Genomic DNA, 27,690 nt, shown 5'->3' with positions numbered 1-27,690 from the left:
TTTGAGGGCATCTAGTTGATTCAATTTAATTTATTTAGATTAAAATTCTGTTAGTAAAAAATACCTGTACCTACAGTAATACAAAAAGGGCTTTAAAATCTGTCACACATTTGGTTAAGAGAGCATACTGAGGGCTTGTTTATATTTTGTTTTCCTTTAACGCACATACTCATCATTTATAGATAGACAAGCAGATTGTTGAATAACTTGGTTTTCTGTCAATTAGCTGTGCTTTAACGTGATGGAGAATTATTAATATACAAGTCTTGACACCAGGCAAATAATTCCTTTTCCTCTTTTTCCAATTCGTCATCTGACATGAGTTCATTAACTTTTACAATGTCAAAGAATGGGGTGGAGAAGACCATCGTCTCTTTTTGCTTTGTACCTGGTGTGTCCATTTTCGGTTCCTAGGTAGAATTATAAATAAAAGCGGGAAGTGTTTTATATTTGGTTTTTACTATTTTATGTTTTTTATATTTGACTGTTCACACTTAGCCTCATCTCAAAAAAATATATAGCAGATTTTTTAAAAATTACAAAGTAAAACATGAATACATGTTCATTGTAAATATTCCTGCAATGTACTATACTGAAGCCGACTTTCCACACTACAGCTCTTAATAAGTGTAAATAGAAATGACTTCCACTTTGAGAAAAGCACCATTAGTGATGTGCTGAATCAACAGTGCCAATATACAGAAACAATAGGGTTTTTGCCAACTCATGCTGATGTGGAGTCAAAATGGCTGGTATTTATCAGACTAGCTACTCATATTGTTTAAGAATTTTTAAAATATGCGTTACCAAGAGGAATGTAGCTTTATACTACCCAAGGTATATACCAAATGTATGTGTTTCATCCTTGAACTTGTAGATTAGGAAAATTCTACTTAAGGAAGTAGAATTACTTACAGTTTGAATATTGTCCAAAACAATGAATTCAGTACAAGTTAAACTTACAGTCCCTGCAGAAGCAATTTTTTCTTTAGCCATCTTATAAGCTTTTTTCATTTTTTCAACTTTCATTTGAGCTTGCTGGGATCGACGACCCAGATGTTTAATTTGACTTTGCTGTTGGTAGGGCCGATATAAAGGTTGAAGACTTGATAAGGATGAAGGGCACCTAGAAAATATTTGTAGTATAGACAGAAAAATTGTACAAAATAAGCAAGTTCCAAATTTTATTAAAGCATCCTCTGGTAAATATATCCTAAACCTGTGCTTGGAGCAATACTGCACATAAGTTTTTAGGCCAAAGTTGTCATTTCTGCTTGAGTTACATAGCATAGTTCTTTGCCACTTATGAAGGTGTATAGATGATGTTTACAACAATAATAATGAAAATTATAAAATGTTATATCAATTTAAAATCAGTCTTCCTGGAAAATACTGTGTAGTAGCCATTTGAATCTTTTGAAAAGATATACTATATACTAACACCAAAAAGTATTAAATTTCATAATGGCTGAGACAAGTTGTTTTGATCAGTGTTGGGACCAGACACAGTTGGTGCCATGCTCATAGTCCCCTTGGCCATAGTGCACACTGGCCTCACTTAGCCTGAGAGCTTTCTTATGAAAACAAGAGCCCATGTGCAGGGAAAGGGCCCCAGAATTAATACCTCCCCTCCTAAGCTACCCTTAACCAGTGACTGATGGGTGTTGGTGTATAAATATCCCAACTCCCTTCCCCTCTGTGGGGTAACTTGAGTTGTGTGTTCTACACTGGCTAGGACATTCCCAGGAGAGATTAAGCTCCAGTTACCCACAGTGACAACCTGCTTGCTAACATACACTGTTTTGGCTGCCTGCTCTTCCCTGTTTCACTTCTCTACCCCCTCTCATCAGTGGTTCCTGAGATCACCTCCCAAATAAACTACTCATACTCAAATACTTACCTCAGGGTTTGCTTCTGGGAGATCACAAACTTTGAACTGCCTTCAAAGGAGCCTTTAAGAAAGTACTTTTCCCTCTTCAGTTGATTTAGAATTTGGCTACTTATTTGGTTCTTTAAGTGACTCATTCTAGGATAATCAGTAGCATGAGTCTAAATAGCAGGGAGCCTACAGTTATATATGGTGGCAGAGAAAATTACATCATTTATTTGACCTTGGTGGTAACAGGGTTAAGTTCCATATTCAGTGCTTAGACGGATGAGTTAGAGAAAATCTATTTCATGATGACAGACTGCGCCCTACACTAGGCCATCTGTCTGGCAAATGTATAGCCTTGATCATAAAATAAATGGGCTAAATTATGTTATTGGGTCAGCACCCACTCATCTCTACTCCTGAAAAAAAAAACAACCAGTGTGTTTGCCTGACAGTGGGTCACCAGTGTCTTTTCATGTACTAAAGGAGTATTTTTCATTTCAAATATGACTGTGTGAAATAGACTACGAACAGGTCCTCTTCAGTCTTATAATCTCTTTTTTTTTCTTAAGAAAAAAGCTTAATTTGTAAATAAGGTGGGCTAGGTGAGACTTGGTAATGGAAAGAAAAAAGAAAGATAATTGGTGCAGTCATGGTCTGTCCATGTTGTTTCAAATCATAACACAGTCTATTTTGCTACAACATGTTCTTTTATAATGTGAAATGGCGCACATGTTATTGGTAAAGAAGGGAATAATGTCACTGTAATTTATATGCAATTTATCCTCTGCAAAGGGAGCCAGAATATCAAGACTAGAATTATAACCTTCAGGGGAAAAGGAAAAAGTTCTCCTCTGTGCAGCATGGGCAAAGGGAGCCCTTTTGGCTGCATTCATGAAAACAAGAATGAGCACCGGCACCTAGGGCTCTCTCCCCAGAGAGGCACTCCCCCGCACACACACGCAATCCACCCTTACTGCCCTCTTCCCTACTCCCTGCCTTGAGTGGTTCATGGTTCTTGGCAGGTCACACTGCCTCTCATGTCCACTTAAAAGGCCACCACATTGGCCCAGGGCTCCACTTCCATCTGCACTGTCTTCGGTGCCCACTACCTGCTCTAATGAAAGAGTCGCCAGCATTTTCACTCTATTGTACATTTTTTATATTTGCTGTGGTGGCCTGTCTGGTGGTACAAGGTATCTTCCCAGGTACCAATTGTCCTTTTTGTTAGTGCTCTGTTTGCAAAGTTGCATAAGTCTTGAGCAATCTGCCCCAACCCCTTTTTCTCCATATGCTCTGTTATTATTTTTCGTGAGCTATTTGGCAGAATGTGAACATTTCCAGAAATGCCCCTAGTATTGTAACCCCAGTGAAGGATCACTTTTTACCTAACTTGAGAAACAATCCGTAGCTGGTGCTGACGCATCTCTTCTGTCTTTGGTCTTTGTACTAGATACTTCATTTCTTTTTTTAGACGGTTTGAGATTATTCCAGACTCTGCATAATCAACTATGTCATACATTATCATTGTCCTGGGAATGTTTTCGAGATTTAATCTTCGCCAATAGTTATTTCTGCCACCAGAAGATGCAGGGATCTCATCCAGAAGACTGGAATACTATATGGAAAAAACAACTAAGCATGATTGGCTGTGGTGCTCTCGAATGTTTTTAGACACATTTCCCAAGGATCCACTCAAATGTTACTTCATGCAAAAGCATTCCTTGATCCCGTCTCTGAACTGTATTGGTATCTCTCTTCTATGACTCTTATTACTGACTACTTGATGTTCTAGCTATCTGTGTATGTTTTAGCTCCCCTACTGTGACAAGGCAGGATCCTTGTCACACAGTATCATGCACATAGTACCACGCTCATTAAATATTTATTTAATGCATAAACACTAAATCTTTAAGGCAAATATAACTCAGATAAATTAAACTCAGGATGGGCCTGAAAGTTGAAAATAGCTATGTGATCTACATACCTGGCAATGCTTGTTCATGACATGCTTGCATTGAAAGGACATTTGTACAAACCTTTTTAGAAATAATTAGTTCACCTCTGGGGCTAAGTGGCAAATTTCACTATTTTCATTTGGAGTATCTGTAGAAATCCCACTTTTGTTTTTTAAATTTAAAATATCAAATTAGGAATTTAAAAATGTAAATATATATAATCAATTCAACCTTATAAATGTTCATTTAAGAGATAGGAATAGGGCAGGAGGAGCTACAATCCTGGCATTTAGGGTATAACACACGTACACTCTCTCTCTCCCTCTTGCGCTCTCGCACTCACACACGTACAGGCAGTGCTCCCTTTGTATCATTTAGGCACGCACGAATTTCAGTCAATCACCACCATTTCGTCAAATAAGCTCAGTCCTTCAATAACACAGTTCAAATTTCAGTTACCACAGTATAACTGAGTTAAATGCATAAAGTACAAACTCTGCTGCTAGCTCTTCAGTCCATAGATTAGTACATAAATAACAGATGTGCATGGTGGTAGATGACAAATCACATCAGTTCTTTCGAAGTGTGTCAGTGATTGGTCACTGTAGATCTGCTTTTTAGTTCACTCACAGACAGCAAAGAGTGTAATTGTGTTACCTCTTTGTCTCCCAGTGATAAATCCATGTGACATTTTACAAATAAAGGTAATCAAAAGAGGGAAAGGTCAAACAAAGAAACAAAAAGTGGTAAAGCTGGAAGTGAAATTCAAATCAAATGTAAACAGAGTTCTAGAAGAAATAGGTGACCATGGGGATGCTGACACTGCCATCATTCAAGACACTGCAGAGAGGCTGCTAGAGGAATTCGGTGAAGGTGAACTTACCAACATAAATGGGGAAAATGGCACTGCTGAAAAGGGTAAAGTTTTCTCAGAGGAAGTAATGTTGGCAAAAAAGAAACTTCATAATAAAGGAGCTCTGAAACATTTCATAACATTCAAAGTACAAAGGATAGGGAATTCCTTGGCGGTCCGATGGTTATGACTCGGTGCCCTTACTCCCAGGGGCCTGGGTTTGATCCCTGGTGAGGGAACTAAGATCCTGCAAGCTGCGTGGTGCGGCCAATAAAAGTACAAGGATAAAATGTTGGCGGGTGATCCAAACTTAGAAAAGAGTATGACAATTTGCCAGGGCATAGAGAAGATGCTCACTCCTTGTTGTAAATTATATGAGAACAAGAAGGTAAGCACTGTTTAAACTACTCTTGATAAAACGATTTTTTTACAGATTTATTGAGATTCACATCTCATATAATTCACCCATTTAAAGTATATAATTCAATAGTTTCTAGTATATTCACAGTTGATAAGCTTTTTACAAAGAAATAAAACATTTTAAATTCTGAATGTTTCTAATGTTTTAAATTATAGTGTACTAAATAAATGTTTTGCTTTTTCCATTTTCCTATATATTTATAACAGAGAGTAAGAGAGTTTTTAATGTTTTGATAAGATTTTTTAAAGGCACGGAACAATCACGATTTTTCCCATTGATGATTAAGTTTGCTCTGCATGGTTTCAGCTTGCACGGTCCTTTTTATGGCCCTGCACTACCATGCAAAGTGAGGACTGCCTGTATATTTTTTTTCCCGACAGTGGAATGGTAAAATGGGTAAACATCTCAGAACTGTCAATGATCTGCTCTGCACCTATTAGCTATACGACCTTGAGTAAGTTTTTAAAAATCTCATTAAGCTACATTTTTCTCATCTCTTAAAGGGTCACATAATTTACAAACTTGGAGATAAAAGGAGATAATATGCATTTAAAGAGCTAAAAACAATGCTGTGTCCATAAAGGGCCCAATAAACGTCAGCAATCATCAGATCTCTCTCTTCCAATATGTCTATCTGGGAACTTCTTTCTATGACACCAATCCTTGGCATAGGGACAATCTGGAAGTATGCCACCCATGTCCTTAGCAAAGATAGCTGACATCCCCAAGCTCTACTTATTTCCTGGTTCAGTCCCTGAATCTTCTAGGTTAATGCTCTAAAAGAAAGATAACACAATTGGGAGTCTCTAAAGCACCATGTTAATTTCATGTTTCACATGCAAGCAACTAGGTGAACAGTTAAGGCCATATATTATTATTATTATTATGAGCTAGAATTTTGGGATACCTTGTTTCTTTAGAACTTATAAAGCAGGGGTAATAATAGTACCTACTTCTTAGGGTTGTTATGAGAATAAAAGGAGTTGTTATTACACCAGCATTTGCTATTATTACTATTCAGGTATCTAGTTTAAGTTCCCTGATTCAGCACTGCTGTCCAACCAGTTATGCAAACCAGAAACCTAGAAGCCATGTTGGACACTTTCCTTTAGCTTACCTCTCTGTCCCGAAGGCCCACTGCTTTTATTCTCTAGTTACCTCTTGCATCTCCAGCCTCACAGCCCTAAACCAAGATACCACCATCTCTCCTAAAATATTGCAGGAATCTCCAAACTAGAAGGAGGCTCTTGCTGTCTTCTAATCCCTTATCTATAATACACTGCAGCCAGACGGATCTCTTCACATATTAGATTAGGTCACCTCATTTCCCGAAACACTGCACCAGCTTCTCATTGCACACAGAATCAAGGAAAAAAATAAACACCTTACTATGGTCAAAAGCCCTGCATCATGATCTCTCACCAGCCCTCTAGCCTGACTGCATACCACACCTTCCGTGCTCTCCCTTCAGGCCCACAAACCTGCTTTCATGCCCTGCAGTTTGTCCTGCCACAGAGCCTTTGCCTGGGGTGCACCACCCGTTCAGCCGCAGACCGAGGCTGTGACACATTGTTGATTGCCTGCCTATCACCCACTTCCCTCTTCTCCCTTACTTATGGAGCCCCGATTTTTTTTTCACATATGGAACAGACATATGCTCTGGGAAGGAAGGCCCCAGCACATGAACCATGATTGTTCTAAGTCACATGGGAAACGATCCCATTTCCCTTTACAGTGATTGGTTTAGGGGGAGCATGTGATCCAGTTCTGACAAATGGGACCTGAGAGGAAGTCTGTTGGGGGCTTCTGGGAAAGATTTTTTTTCTTGAGATTTAGAGAAAATGATGCTGAGTCCTCTTCTTCCTGCCTTTGAATGTAGTTGAGAATGTGATAGTCATCTTGTTACTATGTGAAGGAAGCTGAGAGGACTGTAGAGAAGCTGACAAACAACCCTGATGTCCTTGAGCTGCGACACTAGCTATCCCAGGACGGACCTGTCCAGGGGCTCCCTAACATGGGACAATGTCCTTTATTGTTTAAGCCTCTTGTGGTTGGGGATATTCTGTTCCTTGTAGCAGAAAGCATCGAAACGATAATAGACCCCTTCATTACTAGGTCAAATCCCCGTCATGTACTCTTTTTAGCACCATGTATTTATTTTTGATTTTTTTATTGAGATAAAGTTCACATAATATAAAATTTACCATTTTAAAGTATAAAATTCAGTGTTTTGGTTTTTTTTTAGTAAATTCACAATATCTATCACTACTAATTCCAAAACGTTTCCATCACCCCCGAAAAACACCCTACATTCCTTACCTATCACTCCCCAGACACAAAAAGCCACATATTATATGATTACATTAATATGAAACATCCAGAACAGGCAAATTCAGAGAGACAGAAAGCAGATTAGTGGCTGATAGGGGCTGGAGTGACAGAGGAATGGGGAGTGACTGCTTAATGGATGTGAGGTTTCCTTCGGGGTGACAAAAATGTTCTTAAACTAGACGGTAGTGATGTTTGCACAACACTGTGAAGGTACTTAATGCCACTGAATTGTACACTTTAAAATGGTACATTTTATATTGTGTGTATTTCACCACAGTAAACTGATACATGATTCTTTCTTCCTGGAGGATAGGGTCACAAGGCTTATTTTGTTGTTTGTTTTCAATATCCAAATCTAAATTCCTTACTTGCATGTAATCTTTCAGGGTGACAATATCTATTTCATCAGTTATTCTGAACTTCTGGAAAAGACGTTCATCTTCCATAATTTGATGATAAAATTTCTTTTTCCCTATTATTTTGCAAGCATCAACCACAGCCTATAAAGAGGAAAAAAATACTTTTAAAATAGTAGTATAATAGCAATAACTATCAGCACACACTTTACATATTTTTTGAGACAAATACATCAAATATTGTTCCTTTCTTCTAGTAGCTTGCTATTCAATAAAAGACTGTATTTACAAAGAAAAGATTATATAGATTTTTAAACCACTTAAAATTTGTTTCCATAACCATATCTAAATAGTTTTAAAATGTAGCTAGAGGAGTAGCTGAGTCCACAATCCTCAGAGGACAACAGGTTTTAAAAAAAAAAAAAAAGTTTTTCCCCCTGAAAAAACATTATTTTCCTTTAAAAAACAAAACAAACCTCTAACGTTATTCATGCTGTGAATGCAGAGAAAGCTTATCTGGTTATTAAACAGGTTGCCCTAGGAACCGCAATGAAAGGTACTAGGGCCAGCTCTCTTTTATGTGGTTGTTAATATCTCGCCCTCAAACGAAAACATGTACATTTCAGAGGGCTGAGACCTCCCTCTCCTTTAGGCTTTTCTCAGTAGCAAAAGAGTAGCAAACAAAGGTTTTTTTTTTCTCTCACAAATGTCAACATTTTCTACTCAAGGAAAGCACCTGAGAGGGCAGAGACAGAAGAATCACAGAAAACATGGAGGCTCGAATCCAGTCTGGCTGTATTTGCACCATACCCTTCCACGTATACCTATCCTTGTGCTAAGAGCTATACATAGACTGTGAATAGAGAATTAAGTGCTTCCCCACCCTCCTTCCCACCCCCCCGTAAATATGTGCTGACTATTCTAATACATATTTGTATTACATATCTGTGCTTCTGGCCACAAAGGTTATGCTTATGTGAAGGGAGACTGGCATAGATGAAAATTCAAGCATCATTTGATTCCAGATCAGTTTCTTTTTTCCTTTGTATCTCAGAATGTGATACTGTGAAAGTATGGGAACTCTGTGTTTTAATGCTGATATAAGACCATAGAATAGTGGTCTTAGACATAGACAGGACTAAAACTCGGATTCTCTGTTTTTACTTAACACGCAAAATAATAGCAAGCCTTAATGTACTTCTTATTCCAATTCTCACTTTTGTTATCCAGAATATTTCCTATTTATTTCTTTATTTAAATTCCAAAGCTTAGAACACAGACACATAGGGAAAGTGAAAGAAAATATTCAAATGGTTGTAGTTTGATTCCTAATGCACTAAATCGAAGGGACAGAAACAGTTTACTAAAAATGTGATGGAACCTTCCTTTAGGCAGATCATTTTGGCTTTCCGTTTCATTAGTTTCTTTAAACACTATGCATCTAAAGAAAAGGCAGTATTGGCACATATCTCCATTATGCTTTCTTGCAATTTATTTCCTGTGGGTTCTAATTAACCATCCCCACAGTGACACTAAAGGTAAAAGCAAATAGTTGTAGGCTGAACAGGTCTGAAAACCATATAATTTCTGCCTTGAGAATTTCTTTAGATATATTTTACTAGCTCAAGTTACTTAGAAAAGGTATTTCTTGTCAGTTCCTACTCTACTCCACTCAGCCACCACCACCAATCTCTCCAAGCCCCAGTTTCCTTATGCATACAGTGCCTCAGCTGTGTGGCTCAGGTGTGTCAAGCCCATCCCAGGCTCTCAGCCAAAAAAACCCCACGCCTGGCAGTACAGGGCAGGCTTGTTGCCCACTTGTGACAGGGGTTTGAAAAAAGTTTGCCCTCCAGTGGTCAAGATGTTCTTTCTCAGACATTTGCCGTGTATGGCCAGATTCAGGAAAGTCTTTCTGGATAGGAAGGGATTGGAATAAAGAGCCCAGCCCCAGGAGAAAGGGAAGGGTGAAAACTAGGCAACGATTCCAGGAGAGCAGCCAATCAGACTAGGATTCAAGAGGCAGGTTCCATTCTTGGTGGGCGACTCAAAGGGTCAGAGGGGGGCATCTCTAAACTTGACTCCTCCCCTGATAGCCAGCATCAGTCCCCCACAGCCCTGCGGCTACCTGCTGGCCAAGATCTACAGTTAGGCTTGTCAAGCGGAAATATGGAGAAGTGAAGTCTCAGTTTTGGCCCGGACGAGCCTCTCCAAGTTCCAGCTTCCACACAGGCAAAATGGGAATGACATGTACCTCATCAGAGTTATCAGGGGGCCATATAAGAGAATGTATTTAGCAGGGTTCCTGACACAGAAGTGGTTAAGAGCATGGGCTCTGGAGTCAGGCTCACTGGGTCTTGATGTCAGTTCCTTCACTTTGTAGTTGTGAGACCTTAGGCAAGTTACTTAGTCTTTTTAAAATGAAGACAATAACAGAATCTACATTCTAGAGTTTATGAGAATTAAATGATAATGCACATTAAATGTTTAACATCATACTTGATAGTGCTCAATAAGGGCAGCTATTATTAATAATAATGTTTTTCCTTTTTACATAAATGCCCAATCCTCAAAAAGAACAGGGATCTTCAATTTAAAATAACAATTACTGGATGTTAATGTTTAAGAATTGTCAATTACCCAGAGGTGTCCAGGTCATGGGGGAGGGCACCTTTAGGACAGTGCTTGTCACACTATATTGTGCCTAGGATCATCTGGGGGTCTGGTTAAAATGCATAGGCTAATTTAGTGGGTGTGAGGTGGGGCCTGAGAGCCTGCATTTCTAATAAGCTCCAGGGGATGCCATTGCTGCAGGTCTGCAGACTACACTTTATTTTATTTTTTATTTATTTAAAAAAATTTTTTGTTTTAGAAAGATTTTTTTTATTTTTATCTTTGCAGACCACACTTTCAGTAGCAAGGCTTTAGAATATTCTAAGTATAGTTGGTGGACTACGATAGTGACAACCCTCCTTAAATGAGCATAGCTCTGAAAATAGATCATCGAAGTAGGTAACTGAATTGAGATCTCTTTTTTATACACATGGCTATCCAATTGTTCTAGCACCATTTAGACTGCCTTCACACCTTTGATGAAAAGCAATTGATCATATATGTGTGGGTCTATTTCTGAACTGTCTGTTCTATTTCATTGATCTACATGTTTGCCTTTTTGCCATCACTACACCTTTGGGATTACTATAGCGTTTTTTTTTTCTTTATATTTCCACTCAACTTTTATGTATTTTTTTTCTTATTAGTCATCAATTTTATACATATTAGTGTATCTATGTCAATCCCAATCTCCCAATTCACCCCACCACCCCCACCCCCAGCCGCTTTCCCCCCTTGGTGTCCATACGTTTTTTCTCTACTTCTGTGTCTCAATTTCTGCTCTGCAAACTGGTTCATCTGTACCATTCTCTAGGTTCCACATATATGCGTTAATATACAATATTTGTTTTTCTCTTTCTGACTTATCTCACTCTGTATGACAGTCTCTAGATGCATCCTCATCTCTACAAATGACCCAATTTCATTCCTTTTTATGGCTAATATTCCACTGTATATATGTACCACATCTTTATCCATTCGTCTGTCGATGGGACGAAGCAACTTAGGTTGCTTCCATGACCTGACTATTGTAAATAGTGCTGCAGTGGACATTGGGGTGCATGTGTCTTTTTGAATTACGGTTTTCTCTGGGTATATGCCCAGTAGTGGGATTGTTGGGTCATATGGTAATTCTATTTTTAGTTTTTTAAGGAACCTCCATACTGTTTTCCATAGTGGCTGTATCAATGTACATTCCCACCAACAGTGCAAGAGGGTTCCCTTTTCTCCACACCCTCTCCAGCATTTATTGTTTGTAGATTTTCTGATGATGGCCATTCTAACTGGTGTGAGGTGATACCTCATTGTAGTTTTGATTTGCATTTCTCTAATAATTAGTGATGTTGAGCAGCTTTTCATGTGCTTCTTGGCCATCTGTATGTCTTCTTTGGAGAAATGTCTGTTTAGGTCTTCTGCCCATTTTTGGATTGGGTTGTTTATTTCTTTAATATTGAGCTGCATGAGCTGTTTATATATTTTGGAGATTAATCCTTTGTCCGTTGATTCGTTTGCAAATATTTTCTCCCATTCTGAGGGTTGTCTTTTCGTCTTGTTTATGGTTTCCTTTGCTGTGCAAAAGCTTTTAAGTTTCATTAGGTCCCATTTGTTTATTTTTGTTTTTATTTCCATTACTGTAGGAGGTGGATCAAAAAATATCTTGGGCTTCCCTGGTGGCGCAGTGGTTGAGAGTCTGCCTGCCAACGCAGGAGACACGGGTTTGAGCCCTGGTCTGGGAAGGTCCCACATGCCACGGAGCAACTGGGCCCGTGAGCCACAACTACTGAGCCTGCGCGTCTGGAGCCTGTGCTCTGCAACAAGAGAGGCCGCGATAGTGAGAGGCCCGCGCACCGTGATGAAGAGTGGCCCCCAGTTGCCGCAACTAGAGAAAGCCCTCGCACAGAAACGAAGACCCAACACAGTCAAAAATAAATAAATAAATAAATAAAATTAAAAAAAAAAATCTTGCTGTGATTTATGTCAGAGTGTTCTTCCTGTGTTTTCCTCTAAGAGTTTTATAGTGCCCGGTCTTACATTTAGGTCTCTAATCCATTTTGAGTTTATTTTTGTGTATGGTGTTAGGGAGTGTTCTAATTTCATTCTTTTACATGTAGCTGTCCAGTTTTCCCAGCACCACTTATTGAAGAGACTGTCTTTTTTTCCATTGTATATCCTTGCCTCCTTTGTCATAGATTAGTTGACCATAGGTGCGTGGGTTTATCTCTGGGCTTTCTATCCTGTTCCATTGATCTATATTTCTGTTTTTGTGCCAGTACAATATTGTCTTGATTACTGTAGCTTTCTAGTATACTCTGAAGTCAGGGAGTCTGATTCCTTCAGCTCCGTTTTTTTTCCTTCAAGACTGCTTTGGCTATTCGGGGTCTTTTGTGTCTCCATACAAATTTTAAGATTCTTTGTTCTAGTTCTGCAATAAATGTCATTGGTAATTTGATAGGGATTGCATTGAATCTGTAGATTGCTTTGGGTAGTATAGCCATTTTCACAGTATTGATTCTTCCAATCCAAGAACGTGGTAAATATCTCTCCATCTGTTGGTATCATCTTTAATTTCTTTCATCAGTGTCTTATAGTTTTCTGCATACAGGTCTTTTGTCTCCCTAGGTAGGTTTATTCCTAGGTATTTTATTCTTTTTGTTGCAATGGTATATGGGAGTGTTTTCTTAATTTCACTTTCAGATTTTTCATCATTAGTGTATAGGAATGCAAGGGATTTCTGTGCATTAATTTTGTATCCTGCAACTTTACCAAATTCATTGATTAGCTCTAGTAGTTTTCTGGTGGCATCGTTAGGATTTTCTACATATAGTATCATGTCATCTGCAAACAGTGACAGTTTTACTTCTTCTTTTCCAATTTGGATTCCTTTTATTTCTTTTTCTTCTCTGATTGCCGTGGCTAGGACTTCCAAAACTATGTTGAATAATAGTGGCGAGAGTGGACATCCTTGTCTTGTTCCTCATCTTAGAGGAAATGCTTTCAGTTTTTCACCATTGAGAATGATGTTTGCTGTGGGTTTGTCATATATGGCCTTTATTATGTTGAGGTAGGTTCCCTCTATGCCCACTCTCTGGAGAGTTTTTATCATAAATGGGTGTTGAATTTTGTCAGAAGCTTTTTCTGCATCTATTGAGATGATCATATGGTTTTTCTTCTTCAGTTTGTTAATATGGTGTATCACATTGATTGATTTGCATATATTGAAGAATCCTTGCATCCCTGGGATAAATCCCACTTGATCGTGGTGTATGATCCTTTTAATGTGTTGTTGGATTCTGTTTGCTAGTATTTTGTTGAGGATATTTGCATCTATATTCATCAGTGATATTGGTCTGTAATTTTCTTTTATTGTAGTATCTTTGTCTGGTTTTGGTATCAGGGTGATGGTGGCTTCATAGAATGAGTTTGGGAGTGTTCCTTCCTCTGCAATTTTCTGGAAGAGTTTGAGAAGGATGGGTGTTAGCTCTTCTCTAAATGTTTGATAGAATTCACCTGTGAAGCCAACTGGTCCTGGACTTTTGTTTGTTGGAAGATTTTTAACCACAGTTTCAATCTCATTATTTGTGATTGGTCTGTTCATATTTTCTATTTCTTCCTGGTTCAGTCTTGGAAGGTTATACCTGTCTAAGAATTTGTCCATTTCTTCCAGGTTGTCCATTTTATTGGCATAGAGTTGCTTGTAGTAGTCTCTTAGGATGCTTTGTATTTCTGCGGTGTCTGTTGTAACTTCTCCTTTTTCATTTCTGATTTTATTGATTTGAGTCCTCTCCCTCTTTTTCTTGATGAGTCTGGCTAAAGGTTTATCAATTTTGTTTATCTTCTCAAAGAACCAGCTCTTAGTTTTATTGATCTTTGCTATTGATTTCTTTGTTTCTGTTTCATTTATTTCTGCTCTGATCTTTATGATTTCTTTCCTTCTGCTAACTTTGGGTTTTGTTTGTTCTTCTTTCTCTAGTTCCTTTAGGTGTAAGGTTAGATTGTTTATTTGAGACTTTTCTTCTTTCTTGAGGTAGGCTTGTATAGCTATAAACTTCCCTCTTAGAACTGCTTTTGCTGCATCTCATAGGTTTTGGATCGTCGTGTTTTCATTGTCATTTGTCTCTAGGTATTTTTTGATTTCCTCTTTGATTTCTTCAGTGATCTCTTGGTTATTTAGTAACATATTATTTAGTCTCCATGTGTTTGTGTTTTCTATGGTTTTTTCCCTGTAATTGATTTCTAATCTCATAGCGTTTTGGTCAGAAAAGATGCTTGATATGATTTCAATTTTCTTAAATTTACTGAGGCTTGATTTGTGACCCAAGATGTGATCTGTCCTGGGGAATGTTCTGTGCACACTGAGAAGAAAGTGTAATCTGCTGTTTTTGGATGGAATGTCCTATAAATATCAATTAAATCTATCTGGTCTATTGTGTCATTTAAAGCTTGTGTTTCCTTATTAATTTTCTGTTTGGATGATCTGTCCATTGGTGTAAGTGAGGTGTTAAAGCCCCCTACTGTTATTGTGTTACTGTCGATTTCCTGTTTTATAGCTGTTAGCAGTTGCCTTATGTATTGAGGTGTTCCTATGTTGGGTGCATATATATTTATAATTGTTATATCTTCTTCTTGGATTGATCCCTTGATCATTATGTAGTGTCCCTCCTTATCTCTTGTAGCAGTCTTTATTTTAAAGTCTATTTTATCTGATACGAGTATTGCTACTCCAGCTTTCTTTTGATTTCCATTTGCATGGAATATCTTTTTCCATCCCCTCACTTTCAGTCTGTATGTGTCCCTAGGTCTGAAGTGGGTCTCTTGTAGACAGCATATATATGGGTCTTGTTTTCGTACCCATTCAGCAAGCCTGTGTCTTTTGGTTGGAGTATTTAATCCATTCACCTTTAAGGTAATTATCGATATGTATGTTCCTATGACCATTTTCTTAATTGTTATGGGTTTGTTTTTGTAGGTTCTTTTCTTCTCTTGTGTTTCCCACTTAGAGAAGTTCCTTTAGCATTTGTTGTAGAGCTGGTTTGGTGGTGCTGAATTCTCTTAGCTTTTGCTTGTCTGTAAAGCTTTTGATTTCTCCATCGAATCTGAATGAGATCCTTGCCGGGTAGAGTAATCTTGGTTGTAGGTTCTTCCCTTTCATCACTTGAAGTATATATCATGCCACTCCCTTCTGGCTTGTAGAGTTTCTGCTGAGAAATCAGCTGTTAACCTTATGGGAGTTCCCTTGTATGTTATTTGTCGTTTTTCCCTTGCTGCTTTCAATAATTTTTCTTTGTCTCTAATTTTTGCCAATTTGATTACTACGTGTCTCGGCGTGTTTCTCCTTGGGTTTATCCTGTATGGGACTCTCTGAGCTTCCTGGACTTGGGTGGCTATTTCTTTTCCCATGTTACGGAAGTTTTCAACTATAATCTCTTCAAATATTTTCTCGGGTCCTTTCTTTCTCTCTTCTCCTTCTGGGATCCCTATAATGCGAATGTTGTTGTGTTCAATGTTGTCCCTGATGTCTCTTAGGCTGTCTTCATTTCTTTTCATTCTTTTTTCTTTATTCTGTTCCGCAGCAGTGAATTCCACCATTCTGTCTTCCAGGTCACTTATCCGTTCTTCTGCCTCAGTTATTCTGCTATTGATTCTTTCTAGTGTAGTTTTCATTTCAGTTATTGTATTGTTCATCTCTGGTTGTTTGTTCTTTAATTCTTCTAGATCTTTGTTAAACATTTCTTGCATCTTCTCGATCTTTGCCTCCACTCTTTTTCGTAGGTCCTGGATCGTCTTCACTATCATTATTCTGAATTCTTTTTCCAGAAGATTGCCTATCTCCATTTCATTTAGTTGTTTTTCTGGGTTTTTATCTTGTTCCTTCATCTGGTACATAGCCCTCTGCCTTTTCATCTTGTCTATCTTTCTGTGAATGTGGTTTTTGTTCCACAGGCTGCAGGATTGTAGTTCTTCTTGCTTCTGCTGTCTGCCCTCTACTATAGCATTTTAAGTCTTGGAATCAGGTAGTGTAAATAGCCTAATTTCGTTCTTCTTCTCCAAAGTTGTTCAGGCTATTCTACATCCTTTCACTTGTTTTTGCTTCTGTGTGTGTGTGTGTGTGTGTGTGTGTTTGTAAATACATGAGAAATTCTGTTGGAAAATGATAAGGAAATGAAACTAGAATTGGATATAAGAACGAGGGAAAAGATGGAACAAAAAAGAATTGGTGAAACTCCCCTCCTTCATAAATGAACTTAGATTAAACATCTGAATGGACTACAACTGACTTATTTCTTTCACATGGAGAAATAAATAAACTTAGTAAAGTTGTATCAGTTTGCTAAAGACACAGTGTCTACATTCAAAGAGCAAAAAAGTTGAGTGAACTTAAAGTGAGAAAATTTCCATTTCTACAGGCTTTCTATTAACTATGAATCCAAGTATTGCCAGAGTTTGTTTTGAACCTGAACTAAAGGAAAAAGGAATCCTAAACTGTTCTCTCCAAGTTGGGTATGTTCTGATCATTTAAAACCCCTTATAATGTTTAGTGAAAAACTCAAGCTGAATAGTATAATCACATTTTAAAAATAAGAATGAAAAATTTAAAAATATATTTAAATAAAAAAATATTTTTATGGAAAAATATGTGCAATAATATGTGTATTTTTATGGAAAAAAATGAAGGATACACAAGAAACTATTAACAGTGATCACCCAAGGTGAATGAAAGTTGCAGCACAAAGAAGAAAGGCATAAAGGCATATTTTCCTTTTAAAAAAAATCTCTGTGCTATTTCCCTTTTTTAACAGTTACTTTGTAATTAAAATAAAATTTAAGTTATTATACAGCATTTTAATGCATTGGATATATACACAGTGCTTTTCAGTCATGGCCTCTAAGGTTCTCATTTGCTCCAGCCTGGGCATAGCAGGGTCTGCCATTAGCTGTCTTGGGAAAATTTCAGTTCCTAAAAAAGCCCCATTATATAACCTCCGAAAAACAAAAGTTGATGACATTTTATAGGGACAACTATAAGCTTACTCTGTAGATAAATGTGGCATGAATTTATCTCTGGAATGGAGAATAAACATCTACTTTCCCATTTGAAGTCATTCTATATAAATGAACAAATATTAATGTTTCTGAAACACCATATTCCACATGAAACCACTAGTCCTTTTGATACATTTCTGAAACCAAGCTAAATTTTCTCTGATATTGCCTGAGAAGACATAGAAAAGCAGTCTCTTTTCCTTTTCTAATATTCTTCAGAGAATAAATGCTGCACATGCTGGATCTGGTCAGAAACTGCCAGGTTGTGTGGTCTTCTATCCTGAATACATGCCATTACTGATGATTTCAGGTGGGTCATACTTTTCATGTAAGATATTTCCAGAAGGCTACAAGAAAACAACCTTTGATATGTGGTTTATAAAAGGCTAAATATGAGAATGTACACATTTTTCTCAACTATAGTCATATATAAGGGTCAAAGGAATAAAACCTATGCTGTAGATCCTCACTATTAAAAATGTGGTACATGCATCAGCAGCAGTGGCAGCTGCTGGAAGCTGGGTAGAAATGCAGAATCTCAGGACCCGTCCCAGATTTACTGAATCAAAAACTGCATTTTAATAAGATCCTCAGGTGAGTCCTATGCTGTAGACACAATTATGATGAATATTCATGAAAGTTAAAAGTATGAGAACTCATGTAAAAAAGGATAAACATTTTAAAAGTTCCTTTTCAATACTCTAGCACACTTTTTCTAAACATGCTACCAGAATCAAAGAAACAATGATAAAATACCATTAAAACAAAATTGCATCAAATGTTCTGCATAATTAAAAAGCCCTGACCAATAGGCCACTGTAATTCATTATTAACAAACCAAAATTTTCATACAAAGAAAACTGATGGGTATTTTTTAGGGCCTTATATAAGAAATTCATTCCAAATATTTTTTTAGCTAATAAGCAGAGACACTTTGAAACATGATGCTTAAAAAAATACTATCTGCCTGCTGGGCTGTTTAATGGTGAAATAACGTAGTCTGTACACTTTGAATGCAATTCAGATACCGCATAGATGTTAAGAAGCTAAATTAACACAAACTTTACATCATGAAACATCACCTCACTTGATGGCTTTAATAAACTTTTTCCACTGAAATACTTGTAACCAAGGCCTTCAGTATGAAGAAAAATTTTAAACACGATGAAAGGTGGAAATGTTTCGCCACTAAATCTGAAATAAAGACCAAAATTAGTCATTTGGCATCAGGTTTGGGGCTGTTACTTCTCCTCCTTGTACTTAAGATCATTCACATAGTTTTTTGCATGCAGGGTAAAGGCTATACCAGAGCATAAAAAGAACTGATAATGAAACGGATCACAGAGTATGAAAGAGCCACACTTTGGCATGTGTGCTCACAGTTATTCTCATATGTGTGTCAGACTGAACACATCATGAGAGATGAGAGCTACTCTCAAGGCAACTTTTGGCCCAAGAGTCATGCCTCAGTTTCTTCACATAATAAATGTAAATAAGAACAACACATTTACTTTGTAATTACATATGAGGACTTAAGAAAATAAATTTCTAAGATTCCTTCACATTAACGAAGTACTGCTTGAAATAAATCAGCATAAAAACATTACCTGAATCTAACTTTACACTTCATGCAAGGATCTTTAACAAGCTCAGCCTCTAAAGGGCTCACTTTCTTCAAAATTTCATGTGTCACATGATGTTCCTGAAATAGATGATGGGGCTATAAATGGAATGCGGTACCCTGCCCAGGCACAATCTATTGAAAATAACAGAGGGGGCATGGCAAAGTGACAGTACACCAGAAAAACGGAGCTGGAGGAATCAGGCTCCCTGACTTCAGGCTATACTACAAAGCTACAGTAATCAAGAAAGTATGGTACTGGCACAAAAACAGAAATATAGATCAATGGAACAGGATAGAAAGCCCAGAGATAAACCCACGCACATGTGGTCACCTTATCTTTGATAAAGGAGGCAAGAATATACAATGGAGAAAAGACAGCCTCTTCAATAAGTGGTGCTGGGAAAACTGGACAGCTACATGTAAAAGAATGAAATTAGAACACTGCCTAACACCATACACAAAAATAAACTCAAAATGGATTAAAGACCTAAATGTAAGGCCAGACACTATCAAACTCTTAGAGGAAAACATAGGCAGAACACTCTATGACATACATCACAGCAAGATCCTTTTTGACCCACCTCCTAGAGAGATGGAAATAAAAACAAAAATAAACAAATGGGACCTAATGAAACTTCAAAGCTTTTGCACAGCAAAGGAAACCATAAACAAGACGAAAAGACAACCCTCAGAATGGGAGAAAATATTTGCAAATGAAGTAACTGACAAAGGATTAATCTCCAAATTTACAAGCAGCTCATGCAGCTCAATATCAAAAAAACAAACAACCCAATCCAAAAATGGGCAGAAGACCTAAATAGACATTTCTCCAAAGAAGACATACAGATTGCCAACAAACACATGAAAGAATGCTCAACATCATTAATCATTAGAGAAATGCAAATCAAAACTACAATGAGGTATCATCTCACACTGGGCAGAATGGCCATCATCAAAAAATCTGCAAACAATAAATGCTGGAGAGGGTGTGGAGAAAAGGGAACCCTCTTGCACTGTTGGTGGGGTAAATTGATACAGCCACTATGGAGAACAGTATGGAGGTTCCTTAAAAAACTAAAAATAGAACTGCCATACGACCCAGCAATCCCACTACTGGGCATATACCCTGAGAAAACCATAATTCAAAAAGAGTCATGTCCGGACACTATAAAACTCTTAGAGGAAAACATAGGAAGAACACTCTTTGACATAAATCACAGCAAGATCTTTTTTGATCCACCTCCTAGAGTAATGGAAAGAAAAACAAAAATAAACAGATGGGACCTAATGAAACTTCAAAGCTTTTGCACAGCAAACGAAACCATAAACAAGACGAAAAGACAACCCTCAGAATGGGAGAAAATATTTGCAAACGAATCAACAGACAAAGGATTAATCTCCAAAATATATAAACAGCTCATGCAGCTCAATATTAAAGAAACAAACAACCCAATCCAAAAATGGGCAGAAGACCTAAATAGACATTTCTCCAAAGAAGACATACAGATGGCCAAGAAGCACATGAAAAGATGCTCAACATCACTAATTATTAGAGAAATGCAAATCAAAACTACAATGAGGTATCACCTCACACCAGTTAGAATGGGCATCATCAGAAAATCTACAAACAACAAATGCTGGAGAGGGTGTGGAGAAAAGGGAACCCTCTCACACTGTTGGTGGGAATGTAAATTGATACAGCCACTATGGAGAACAGTATGGAGGTTCCTTAAAAAATTAAAAGTAGAATTACCATATGATCCAGCAATCTCACTACTGGGCATATACCCAGAGAAAACCGTAATTCAAAAAGACACATGCACCCCAATGTTCATTGCAGCACTATTTACAATAGCCAGGTCATGGAAGCAACCTAAATGCCCATCGACAGACGAATGGATAAAGAAGGTGTGGTACATATATCCAATGGAATATTACTCAGCCATGAAAAGGAACGAAATTGAGTCATTTGTTGAGACGTGGATGGATCTAGAGACTGTCATACAGAGTGAAGTAAGTCAGAAAGAGAAAAACAAATATTGTATATTAACGCATGTATGTGGAACCTAGAAAAATGGTACAGATGAACCGGTTTGCAGGGCAGCAGTTGAGACACAGACGTAGAGAACAAACGTATGGACACCAAGGGGCGAAAACCACAGTGGGGTGGGGATGGTTGTGTGCTGAACTGGGCGATTGGTATTGACATGTATACACTGATGTGTATAAAATTGATGACTGATTAAAAAAAGAGTCATGTACCACAATGTTCATTGCAGCTCTATTTACAATAGCCAGGACATGGAAGCAACCTAAATGTCCATCAACAGATGAATGGATAAAGAAGATGTGGCACATATATACAATAGAATATTACTCAGCCATAAAAGGGAACAAAATTGAATTATTTGTAGTGAGGTGGATGGACCTAGAGTCTGTCATACAGAGTGAAGTAAGTCAGAAAGAGAAAAACAAATACCATATGCTAACACATATATATGGAATCTAAAAAAAAAAAAGAAAATGGTCATGAAGAACCTAGGGGCAAGATGGGAATAAAGACGCAGACCTACTAGAGAATGGACTTGAGGACACGGGGAGGGGGAAGGGTAAGCTGGGACAAAGTGAGAGAGTGGTAGTGTATATATAGACATATATACACTACCTAATGTAAAATAGCTGGCTAGTGGGAAGCAGTTGCATAGCACAGGGAGATCAGCTCGGTGGTTTGTGACCAGCTAGAAGGGTGGGATAGGGAGGGTGGGAGGGAGGGAGACGCAAGAGGGAAAAAAAATTTAAAAAAATAAATAAATTTTAAAAATAAATAAAGCAATGGGTCTGTGGGTCAGACGGTGAAAAAGTGTACACATTTCTCAGAGTTTATCATTTTTTTCAGAGCTGCTAAAATTCGCTTAATGTGACTATTACTAATTATAGATTACTGTAATCACAGGTGATTTTATTAGGAGAATATTTAGTACTATATGAAAGAAGGCTTAATACTCTGCCAGCGTTGCCAGAGTTGTTTCTTTGGGGAGTGGGGGATGTGCACCTTTTTGTTCGTTTGTTTGTTTTTATTCAAATAGGACTATATTATTCATAATGTTCTGCACTTGCCTTTTCACTAATGAGATATTTTAGCTATCTTTCTATTGCAGAATCATATGCAAGGCTGCAAGCCTTAACAGTATGAAAGCACCAACATTTATTTAACCAGTATCCTATCGATGGACATTATAAGGTTTACTTTCTTTGCTGTTACAAACAATACTGCAAAGAAACTGTACATAGATTGTAGAATGGATTCCTACAAGTGAAATTGCTGGGTGGAAGGCAAAGGCACTTTTAATTCAGAGATTTTTAGTGCTGGAAGATCACTGTCTCACATCTTCAAATAAGAAATAGATTTTTTAAAAAATCATATTGGTTTCAGAAAAAGACACAGTAGTTACCCGTGTTAAAAGTAAATCCAGAAATATTCATTTAGGGTCAACCAAAGAAGAAATCCCATAATTCCATGCAATATTATTATATTCAAATAGAAGAGATTTTAAAAGGTTATATATTCTTTCTTTATTTAACACACCTTTTACCTTGATAAGTAATTATATCTGTCAGAGCAAACAAAAAGCAAAATACATACCGCTGCACAAATTGTACGCTTAAGGAGTTGAAACATTGATTTGTCGAGATGAGATAACCACACTCTCTGTATCGTGTGAGCTGAAATATCTTTATTATTTCTGAGAGGAAAAAAAAGAGCTTAAGATTTGTGAAGTAGTTTTCATTTTCCTAAAGTCTTGGGGAACTCTGAATTTATGCTTCCTCCTCTTGCATCTCCCCATCCTCCACCCTAAGACTGACCTAATGAGGAACATTTGGATGTGGTAATTAGAACTGGTCATCTGCAGAATCTAGTCAGAATGAGGATATGAAATGCTTGAGAATATTTCCCTTGAGATTAAAAAAAATCCTGGCTAAAACTTTATCGTCAAAAAAATGTGCTTTCTAAAAACATCCATGACCTAAAATGATTCCATTATAGTTCTTAAAAACACTGTCCAACTAGTTCAAGTGCTAAGAAAATAGAATGTAGAATAGTTGAAGTTACAGTAGGCCCAATTTTCTTCTGGGAGCAGATGACCATGCCCTAGAAAAAGAAACTCCCTTCTCTGATCTTTGTTTGAACCAGGCTCATCCCAGTCAGGTCACAGCATTATTCTACTTTGGATCATGTCCCAGCACTGGCAGATAATAGGGATCTCACTCTCCAAGAACTGCCCCCCCCCAACCCCATCATTACCCCTCATAGGGCTACAAAGAGAGGTAGGTACTCCTGTATAATGCCACTGTTGACTGGCAAAGTGCAGACTACAAGATGTAGAGTAGAAAAGGCCTGAAGTATGGAAACAAACCCTTGAATACTAGCTGATGCCATTTATTAGCTGTTTAACCTTCTGCAAATCATTTACCTTCTTCCAGTTGCTACTTCCTCACTTATAAAATGTAATAACAAGACTGCATCACAGGGTTGTGTCAGGATCAAAGAGATGTGTGTTAACATGCTTTGTCAATTATGAAATACTATAATTATAATAATTATTATTCAATTCACAAGTAATTTTAAAACACACAAAAAACCTCTAATTTACAAATTCTTCAAACAAGAAGTGTTTGATGTTAGCTGGGTAAATACCATACGGAAACTGTTCAGTTGTGGAAGATGATACAAGGCGAAAGATGGCTACTTACTGTTGTTTTCCCTTTGTCTTTACAGTATTTGACAAATGTACTTTGTGACCTTTTCCCAAGTGTGGACTATCTGATTTTGGGACACCAGTAACTGATGTCTTTGGGGAATGACTCATTTTCCTCACAATGAAGTACTCTGAAATACATAAATTAAACATTTGAGGTCACAATCTATGTTATTACACTGTTTGGATGAGACTCAAGTGCCATTATGATTGTTGTGCTAATTCCAGAACCCCTGAAAAAGGAAGGTTTCATAGATCTCTTTTTTTTTGTTTTGAGTCATGAGTAACACTTTTTTTTCTTTTTTTTTTTAACATCTTTATTGGAGTATAATTGCTTTACAATGGTGTGTTAGTTTCTGCTTTAGAACAAAGTGAATCAGCTATACATATACGTATGTCCCCATATCTCCTCTCTCTTGCGTCTCCCTCCCACCCTCCCTATCCCACCCCTCTAGGTGGACACAAAGCACCGAGCTGATCTCCCTGTGCTATGCGGCTGCTTCCCACTAGTTATCTATTTTACATTTGGTAGTGTATATATGTCCATGCCACTCTCTCACTTCCTCCCAGCTTACCCTTCCCCCTCCCCGTGTCCTCAAGTCCATTCTCTACGTCTGCGTCTTTATTCCTAGATCTCTTAATGTTGCTTACATTCTTTGTGTACTACAAATATTATGAGGTATATGGGAAAGACAAGTGGATCTATCCATAGCCTTCTAACTGGTCTCCCTGTCTGCAGTCTCTTCCATCCTCCACACTGCAGCTGGAGTTAACTTTTCAGAGCAATAATCCAACCTTATCACTCTTCAACTTAAAATCTTTCAGGGACACCTCATTTCCTCCAAGCTAAAGTCCAGACTCCTTAGAATTGCGTTCAACTCTTTTCACAATCTAGTTCCATTCTTTCTCAAATCTCAAAATATCAACTTTCCACTAGCATTCCTCTCTATACTCTGTGAGAACAAGAACTTCTTGCCAAAATCAATGTTTTACGACTCTGTGCTGCTGATCATGCCATTTCCTCTACCTGGAATGACTTCCCTACCACCAGCAAACATCAATTCATCTTTCAAGACCCCAGCTAATTGATGCCTCTTCTCTGAAGTTTTCCACTGTCTTTTTTCCAGAACTACTGACTACTGTCTCCAAGGTCCCATAATACTGTATATGTTTTTCTTTTACAGTACTTCTCGTATTGCATCATAATTTGGTTTCTTGGCCGTCACCCCAACAAGCTTGTTGAAGGCAGGAGGCATCTTGCTAACTATGGAATCCCCAGTGCCTATCAGAGTGGAGGGTTTTTACATGCTTTCTAAAAACTTTTCATCCTGGTTTTTACCATGGAATAGCTGTGACACTTTGGGCAAGTCCCTTAACCTTTCAGTAGCTCAGTTCCCTCCCTGGTAAAGTGAGAGGACGTGTAGTAAGTGATCTGATTCCATCTCTGGTTTTCTATCCTTTGATACATTACTCCAATTTGGAAGCAGCTGCCAAATTCTTAGTCGCTGCTTAGTATCTTGTACTAAACCAGGTCCTCTTTATGTTTTCTTTTGGTGCCATGGATCCCTATGGACAAACTCCTTCTACCAACTATGTTTTTTAAGACGCATAACATAAACTATATGGGATTACAAAAGACTCCAATTCTATTGAAATCATTGTCAAAACATTTTCAAAAACAAAATTATAGAAATGTGTCTTCTTTATGCATTAAATAATACGAGAGTGCTAATAATCACTGTACTTGTGAAGTGGTAATGAGCAGAAACGATATTTCAAGAAATCTGCCGTGACTGTAACATGATATGAAAATACTGTGCTTTCTATGGATGACAAAGTCACAGGTGCTGCTGATACTACTGTGGTTTGTTACTTACACTATAATTGAAAGAAATGCTAAAGTTCAGTTAGACGTTAGTGAAAATAAAGTTGCAATTTTTCCCTAAGTTCATGTACCCCCAAATTAAGAATTCCTGCCCTAATTTATCACTTATAAGTCACACTTTTATATACATATGACATTCCATTACTGATGCAGAGCCTTCAGAGTCTCCTTAATATTTCTCCTTAGGGATGAGGATGTGGATGGCTTGGAATACACTATTCTCTCGAGAAAGAGAAAAGCATGCCTTGATATCCAGGAGCTGGGGCTTCCCTGGTGGCGCAGTGGTTAAGAATCCACCTGCCAGTGCAGGGGACACGGGTTCAAGCCCTGGTCCAGGAAGATCCCACATGCCACAGAGCAACTAAGCCCATGCACCACAACTACTGAGCCTATGCTCTAGAGCCCGCAAGCCACAACTACTGAACCCGAGAGCCACAACTACTAAAGCCCGTGTGCCTAGAGCCCGTGCTCCTCAACAAGACAAGCCACTGCAATGAGAAGCCTGCGCACCACAACGAGGAGTAGCCCCTGCTCACCGCAACTAGAGAAGAGCCCGCACGCAGCAATGAAGACCCAATGCAGCCATAAATAAAAAAATAAATAAATCTATATTAAAAAAATATATATCCAGGAGCTGGCCTGGCACTCACAGCTGGGCTTTAGTGTTAACCCTGGCTTCCTAACACCACCGAACCCAGAGCAAAGCCCTGCTTCCTTGAACCCGCCCCCAAATCACCCAACCAAAGCCCAATCCTAGAATAAATCTTTCTAACACCCTCTTACTGAGATGCCCCACTGTTTCCCAAGGTGTGCATTTCCCTAGCAGCAACAAGAAAAAAACCCAACTTGTTCAACTACAGATGTGTTCCTAGTGGTCTTTGGCTGGAGGGCAGTGACACTGCATCACAAAAATCCCCCAAATCTTCTGGATACCTGCCTGGATGGGCTTACACTTGCTATAGGTTTAGAATATAAAATACAGAATGAAATATGAAACACCACCCCATTATGAGCCACTGTAACAATTGTTTAGGTGAGATCACAGGGTTTAAAGGCTGACAACTTAGATTTGGATCCAGACTTCCCACTTTCCTTCTGTGTGGCCTTGCACATATTACTTGTCTGTGCCTCAGTTTCTTCATCTATTAGATGGGAAGTAATAATCGTGCCCACCTACTTGGGTTGTTGGAAAGAGAAGACGACTATGTATAAGGAGTTTAGGTCAGAGCCTGGCATATAGTAAACGCTATTGGTGGTTGCTATTCTTGTTAATAAGATAATTATTGTCAGGGCTTCCCTGGTGGCGCAGTGGTTGAGAATCTGCCTGCCAATGCAGGGGACACGGGTTCGAGCCCTGGTCTGGGAAGATCCCACATGCCGCGGAGCCACTGGGCCCGTGAGCCACAACTACTGAGCCTGCGCGTCTGGAGCCTGTGCTCCGCAACAAGAGAGGCCACGATGGTGCGAGGCCCGCGCACCGCGATGAAGAGTGGCCCCCTCTCGCCGCAACTAGAGAAAGCCCTCGCACAGAAACGAAGACCCAACACAGCCAAAAATTAATTAATTAATTAATTTTTTAAAAAAAGATAATTATTGTCATTATTACTTATTTCTACTAGTATTAAGGGACATTTGATTCCCAGTGAGGGACAGAAGCTTAAGTATTTTCAAGAGGAAAAATAAAATGTCAGGTCTTTCGAGATTAAAGGACGTGGCAAATTAGTTTAAATTTAAAATCTTAGAAATGTCCAGCCCAGAGTAAAACAACAACAACAACAACAACAACAACAAAATCCCCACAAAACTAAAAACCTTTTGTGAGGTAAATCCAGGCCCCAGAGGTCGGCAGCTGCGGCTGCTAGGCTTTCGAAGCCGCCCGAGGCCTGCCGAGCGCCCCCGCCCGGCGGCCTCCGCACACACGATTCTCAGCCCACACCACTGGGCGCCCAATCGCAACGGCGAAGGCCGATTCCCAGCGGGG

At 38.4% G+C, this 27,690-nt stretch overlaps 1 protein-coding gene across 2 annotated transcripts; it reads right to left on the bottom strand.

Moving 5' to 3' along the window:
* LOC309619887 (uncharacterized protein CXorf58) lies at positions 1-27,690 on the bottom strand. Of its 2 annotated transcripts, XM_082375799.1 has the most exons (9): positions 27,522-27,690; positions 23,820-23,955; positions 22,711-22,810; positions 19,051-19,145; positions 18,526-18,637; positions 7,805-7,936; positions 3,262-3,491; positions 964-1,126; positions 1-410 (listed from the first exon to the last, which is right to left on the bottom strand). In XM_082375799.1, the coding sequence occupies exons 2-9, from the start codon at positions 23,933-23,935 to the stop codon at positions 234-236; spliced, it is 1,125 nt and encodes a 374-aa protein (XP_082231925.1). In that variant the 5' UTR covers positions 23,936-23,955; positions 27,522-27,690; the 3' UTR covers positions 1-233. The 2 variants fall into 2 exon arrangements, with proteins under 2 accessions (XP_082231925.1, XP_082231924.1); XM_082375798.1 differs by lacking the exon at positions 27,522-27,690 and having other exon boundaries at positions 23,820-27,512.

Source organism: Balaenoptera borealis (assembly GCF_965194805.1).
Source record: "Balaenoptera borealis genome assembly, chromosome: X".
Classification (NCBI taxonomy): Eukaryota; Metazoa; Chordata; class Mammalia; order Artiodactyla; family Balaenopteridae; genus Balaenoptera; species Balaenoptera borealis.
This window is presented reverse-complemented; position numbering and strand designations above follow the sequence as displayed.

What these genes read in the sequence shown, in the direction of transcription:
- LOC309619887 (XM_082375798.1), bottom strand. Translation starts at nt 23,977, where the DNA reads ATGTTTAATTTATGTATTTCAGAGTACTTCATTGTGAGGAAAATGAGT. An exon ending in AAGTGTAAAGTTAGATTCAG is followed by an intron (nt 18,638 to 19,050) that starts GTAATGTTTTTA and finishes TCTTTATTTCAG; the next exon opens with ATTTAGTGGCGAAACATTTC. An exon ending in TATTAAAGCCATCAAGTGAG is followed by an intron (nt 7,937 to 18,525) that starts GTGATGTTTCAT and finishes TCCTCTTTATAG; the next exon opens with GCTGTGGTTGATGCTTGCAA.